General features: G+C 36.9%; 1 protein-coding gene and 1 long non-coding RNA gene across 2 annotated transcripts in view; one reads left to right on the forward strand and one right to left on the reverse strand.

The window, feature by feature from the left end:
- Positions 1–4,106, forward strand: part of mtx1a (metaxin 1a) — a 10,477-nt gene extending 6,371 nt beyond the window's left edge. The window contains exons 7-9 of the mRNA XM_007576922.2: positions 706–782; positions 2,257–2,414; positions 3,718–4,106. Of these exons, the coding sequence (XP_007576984.2) occupies positions 706–782; positions 2,257–2,414; positions 3,718–3,944 (462 nt within the window). The 3' untranslated portion in view covers positions 3,945–4,106. The remainder of the gene's footprint in view (positions 1–705; positions 783–2,256; positions 2,415–3,717) is intronic.
- An 883-nt stretch (positions 4,107–4,989) lies between these two features.
- LOC107833643 (uncharacterized) overlaps positions 4,990–6,366 on the reverse strand; it is a 3,837-nt gene continuing 2,460 nt past the window's right edge. Inside the window, exon 3 of the long non-coding RNA XR_001659408.1 lies at positions 4,990–5,651. This is a non-coding gene — a long non-coding RNA (uncharacterized LOC107833643). The remainder of the gene's footprint in view (positions 5,652–6,366) is intronic.

Genomic DNA, 6,366 nt, shown 5'->3' on the forward strand with positions numbered 1-6,366 from the left:
TTATATATATATAACATTTTTATACCAACCGAAGGTAACACAGTTATCTGATTGTGCTGTAAAACTGCACTATGTGCCACATTTTGTGTAAATATGATTTATCCAGAACTCATCTAGTGGCAGATTTATTTTCACCTGCAATTCTGTAAATAAAATTTATTAATTACCTTTTAATCCAATTATTAATCAATATAAAATAATAATCAGCAGATCAGTCCTTCACTGTACTGCTGTTCAGTCAGCTGAAGGTTTTCTGAATGAATGCTGTTGATGCATTTTAGGTAATAAAATGTTGATTTTCTTAAATCAAAAAGGAAATTATTTATTTGCATCTTTTAATGTATTCCTGATACTGTGTAAAATAAGTTTGTTGTTAAATGAAAAATCTGCAGAAGGATAATTTTTTTAATCTGATTAATCTGGTTTATTTTAATATAATCTCAGGTCAGCTTCATTCGCTCCGTCTTTATGTGAATCCTTTGAGGTCGAAGGTCGGTCTAGTTTCTCTGACGGTTTTCTTCCTGCTACTCAGAGCTCCGGTTTTATTCTTTCTGAACTATTCCCTACAAACGGCTCTGTTCCGGTTCTGGTCATGTTCCTTGTATTTCCTGCTGCCAGAGGCATTTTGGACCTGTGTTTTTATCAGAACCCAGGTGTTTGTTGAGTTTTACCCTCTGAGTTGCGGTTTGGACCTGTGTTTTCCAGCTGTACCGGGACGCTGCAGAGTGCATGAACCTCCTGTCGCAGAGACTCGGCTCACACAAGTTCTTCTTTGGAGACTCGTAAGTTCTCAAGTTCTGCAGATTTTCCATCTCCGACCTCAGAGTGAAATTTAAAACGGTTATTGTAGTGAATTATTCCAGACGTGCAGCGCCCACGCTGCCTGGAAATTGTTTCTACAAAGTTTTATTATATAATATGTGTTGTTACACCAAGCAGTGTCATGAAGTCGATGTTTTGAGAGTGAAATAACCGCTTTGTTGTGTTAGCATTTTGATGCTATCATGCCAGTTACCCCACTAGCTTAGCAGCTAACAGTTAGCTGCTAACTGCTGGTGTATTTTGGGTTGGTTCTGCAATGTTTTTAAGTTAATGCATTGGTAATAATAATAAACTTTGCTCTGCCTTTTGTTAGTTGTACCAGATTAATGGTTTTTGTAAACTGTTTTAGAATTCCCTCTGCTTGTTCTCTGACTATTTTGGTTACAACAAGAAAGTCCTAAAACGGAGGAAGCAAAAAAATCCAAGATGGCCGAATGTATCGGCGAAGAGCTAAGCTAACAATCTGAAATACTTGCAGGGAGGGTATTTTTATTAATCTTCTTGTTGTATATCATTGAAATAATAAAAATAGTGTATTAATTGAATATAATTACAAGAAATAAGAATCAAAACGATTTAATTGCATTTCGCAACACTTCTCACTTTGTCCACTTTAGAACGGTTATCAAAAGTGAGGAAAGATGGTTTAATTAGTGTTTCACATAAACACCAGTACGGTAACATTTATTTGATCTAAACAAATGCTACAATCAGGCTGCTGCGGTGGCGCAGCGTTAACCCACATCAGGAGGCCTCAGTCCTCGACGCAGGTTCAAATCCCGACCTGGTGACCTTTGCTGCACGTCTTCCTCCTTCTCATTATTCTACTTTCCTGTCTGAGCACTGTCAAATAAAAGCCACTAGAGCCAAAAAAGGAAACATAAAAAAATTATGCAATTATATGAAATGAAGGTCTCTTGTTGTCCTTGATGAGTCCACCAGAGGGCGCATCGGCTGTAGCTGCTAGCTAACAGTCCAGTGAGTTAAATACTCAGTTTTCTAATTCTTGAACTAAATTGACAATTATTAATTAAGAGAATTAGAACATGACCTAGCAAGATGAGAAATTATAGCAATAAATATTGTAATTACTGTAAATAAGTATGTTACACTTTATTGATGTACATTTTAAGAATAATCCGTAAATATTTCTTCCAAGGGTACAGATCGTGCAATGATAATATCAGCCTTAAAACATTGTTGCTTTGGACGAGATTTGTCCATAAGCACGATTATGATGGCAATAATAATCACCTCTTTGTTTAAGTGAGTAATTAAAATGTTTGTTTATTTTAGCTTGCAGTAAGCATGTAACGTTTTTTACGTTCAGTTGGACGCCATTCTCCAATAAATCATCACTAACTTTATTAAAAAAGGGACGCGTGCAGCCCAGACACCAACGCTGACATTTCTGTTGTCTCGTTTCCCCTGCAGGCCTTCGTCTCTGGACGCCTACGTCTTCGGCCACCTGGCTCCCATCCTGAAGTGCAAACTTCCCAACGGAAAGCTGCAGCAGCACCTGAAGTCCCTGGACAACCTGAGCGACTTCTGCTCCAACATCCTGCTGCTGTACTTCCCCAGAGACAGCCGAGGTGAGCGACATCTGGAAGCATCTGCAGGAAAACGCTCCACAAGTCACTTCTGGCCCTGAAATGATGGGTTGAAATGACTTCATATAAACTGTGTCTGTAAACAGATGAGCTCAGTGACAGAGGAGGAGCGAAATCTGGTGCAGGGAAAACAGAGTCACAGAAAGAAAATAAGGTTTTAAAGTTTTACCTTCAGCATGAGAATTATTTTAAACATAAAAAAAGTTAATTATCATAAAAATATTGTATAAATTAACCATTTGAGTGTTATGTATTAATTAATTTGATTTAATTGCTATGTAAATGTCATAACTATTTTTAATATTTTAAAACGTAAAGTAATATAACTATGTAAGCACGTTTAAATATATACATATAATTTCTAATCAAATGCTTTTTTAGTTAAATGTTTGAGAATATTATGCATGTAGGACAAATTAAATTAAATGATGTAGTGTAATTAAAATCTTACGTAAATGTTAAATATTTCAAATATTTAAAAATGTTTATAAAGCTATATAAACATTTAAATATAAATTATAATCATAAAATGTTATTATACATCATATTATATCAATCAATCAATCAAATTTTATTTGTATAGCACATTTCAGCAGCAAGGCATTTCAAAGTGCTTCACATAATTAAAATAAAAACAGCATGTGAGAGAGTTAAAAAAACATCATTAAAACGCAAACAGTGAGAAAGAGAAATAAAAAGATAAAAAGAAAAGATAAAAACATTAAAAACGTCAAATACATTGAAGACATCAAACCCACACTCTAATCCTAATTTAGCCATAAGCAACTCTAAACAGGGTTTTTAGTTGAGATTTAAAGGCTCTCAATGTTTCAGCTGTTTTACAGTTTTCTGGAAGTTTGTTCTAAATTTGTGGTGCTCAGAAGCTGAAAGCTGCTTCTCCTGTTTGGTTCTGGTTCTGGGGATGCAGAGCAGAACCAGAACCAGAAGATCTGAGGGGTCTAGACGGTTGGTACAGCAACAACAGATATTTAATGTATTGTGTATATAAATGTTTAGAGAATGTTTTGCATTGATGAATTAAAACAAATTAATATGTAAATGGGAAATATTTTAAATATCTAAAATATATTCCAGATTTATTTCTTTTATTGAAAATAATAAATAAGAACTTCAGTTATTGATGAAATTGTTGTAAAAATGAAGTGGAAAATATTAAATGCTTCTAGAACAGATTTTATATCAACATGAACAGTTCGAGCTGTTTAAAGCGTTGATGTAAAGCCACAGCTGATAATCCTCCGGATTGATCATTTCTCTGCCGCAGAGCCGTCGGCTCAGAAAGCGCCGGCGGCGCCGGAGGCCGGAGACTTCGACAACGTCCCCAACAAGCGCAGGAAGCAGTTTCTGTCGGCTCTGTTTGCCTTGGGCGCCATGCTGAGCTACGCCCTGCTGACCGGCATGGTGTCCATCCAACACGGCCACCAGGAGGCGCTGGAGGAGCCGCCGGACCCGGAGCACATCGGGGCCCACGAAGAAGAAGGGGACGGCTGAGGAAAACGAAGGACGATACGGGACTGAAAACCAGATCTTTTCCAGGTTCACCGCCGCGGGGGACGGCCAGGAAAAGATCCAAACAGAAACAATTTATGAGCCTGGAGCGGACAGGAAGTGGGTCTGGGTGCTGAACAGGAAATAAAGATATTCAACCCACTGCAGCTTCATCTGAGCAATGTTTGAAAGCATTAATTACTTCCTTTTAGGAAGATCCTCGGTTTGTCGGATTACATCTTTAAGGTTTCTGCTTTTCACTAAACTAAAATCAGATTACAGCATAAATCTGTAAATTAGGATTTAATTTTTAGAAATATTCAGCCATTTGTACAGACCTGCTGATTAACGCTCCTTGTTTGAGAAATTAAAATGAAAACATTCCTGTAATCTGATGCAGGAGAAAATAAATTAAACTCTCAAATTTGTTAACAGGAGTATAATATTATGTTTAATCTCAGTGCTGAAATATAAGTTACAATTATTTAATTTAACTACTTAAGATAATAATCTAAGTTTTTCAGTTAACTTCCAGCAGGTATTTGTCACATTTCTTAGACTGAGATTGTTCTTTTAAAAAGCCTTAAAATTCACTTTGATATTTGCAGAGATCCTGTAAGAAGATGGAGAAAAACAGAAAGAAGAGCATTAACAGTAACTAGTGTGGAGCTAAATATTTACATTGCTGACTAAATATTTAGTTTGCCAATTAAATATTTCAAGCTGAATATTTAATTTGAAGCGACATTCATCTTGCTAATTAAATATTTAGGTTTAAACTAAATATTTAACTAGTAAAGTTTGCTAGCTAAATATTTGGTTTGAAGCTAAATAAGTAGTTTGATAACTACTTTAAGCTAAATATTAAGGTTGCAAGGTATTGCAAATATTAAGGTTGAAGCTAAATATGTAGCTTGCTAGCTAAGCATTTGGTTTGCATCAAAAATAATTAGGTTGTAAATTAAATATTTAGCTTGCTAACGAAATATTCAGTTTGCAACTGAAGTTGCGTGCTAGCTACATATTTAGTTTGGAGCGAAGTATTTAGGATGTAAACTAAACATTTAGTTTGAAACTGACATATAAATGAATGAAAATGTTTGTTGTGGCCTGTAACTTTGCAAACGGCTCCATATACTTTTATTCTGAGTCATATTTTTACAGCAGACTGGATCAGTGAAGCCAGTTGGGAACATGTAAATGTGGCCCCTCTGCCCTGAGCCTCCAGCCGTCGGTCTGGACCGGGTCTGGACCTCCTGAGGGACACCCAGCTGCACATGACGGCACCATGCAGGAATCCTGGCCGGGGTCCCTCACTGCTAACGAGCTGATCTGGAAACAGTTTGTGGATTGAAATCCTCCTTTCATTCTGCTCACAGAGAAACTACCAGAACCAGCAGAACCGACACAGAACCAGCTCAGTCTCTGAAGGGGAAAACTCTCCTGCTTCTCACTTTCCATGCTTTGCTTTCTGCTGCTGCAGGCTGAGCAGGAAAACCAAGTCAGACGGTTGGAAGAAGGAGTTTCCTCCCTCCTCCTCCTCACCTGCTGTTAAATGCACGTTTCCATGGCAACACTCCAGGATCCGAAACAAACAGCCGCAGAGCTGGAGGGGAGGCCGGAGGAGAAACTGTTGGGTTTGTTTCAGATCCTGGACATTTTCCTCCCTGAAACTCGTGCTTCCTGCTCCATGGATCAACGTTCCAGAACCTAACCACAAGTTTTTAAAAGACATTTTTTTATCAAACAGTTTTAATATCAACAACAAAAACTTATCGACGGTTTATATAGAAAAAGTTTTGCTACAAAATCAGGTGTGATTAGTAGTTCTCCAAGTCTTCCAAAAGTTGCTTTTTTAAATCTTTGTTAGCTTCTGTTAGCTTAACAGACATCGGGCTTCATATTTTTGTTCAACTTGTCTTTTAGCTTAAGTTAGTAAAGATCACCTTTACTGTTTATCTTAGTGCATTTCATTTTAACTTAGTTTAAACCCTTAGCTTAGCATCTGTTAGCCCAGCTCAGTTTATTTTAGCTTTATTAGCCTAGTTTTATTTGATCTCATGTTAGCTTAGGTTAACTTTGCTCTATTTGCTTATTTTAGCTTGTCTTCTGTTACCGTACCTTAGTTTAACATATCTGTGCTAGCTTAATTTATTTTCTGTTAACCTAGTTTAGATTAACTTGCCTATTCTATTTGACATAAGTTTAGCACATATTATCCATGTTTATCTTCCTTAGATTAGTTTAATTATCTTAGCTTGTGTAATTTATCTTAGTTTAATGCAGAGGTTCCCAAACTGTGGGGCGCGGGCCGTCTGGATGAAAAAAAAAACCAAAACATGAACACTTTATGCGCTGGGTTTTTACCTTAGAATGGCCAACTCTCTGTTATCCCTCTGTCAATTTGACACAGTAAAGCAGGGGT

The sequence above is a fragment of the Poecilia formosa genome, unplaced genomic scaffold, assembly GCF_000485575.1.
Source record: "Poecilia formosa unplaced genomic scaffold, Poecilia_formosa-5.1.2 Scaffold420, whole genome shotgun sequence".
NCBI classification, from domain to species: domain Eukaryota; kingdom Metazoa; phylum Chordata; class Actinopteri; order Cyprinodontiformes; family Poeciliidae; genus Poecilia; species Poecilia formosa.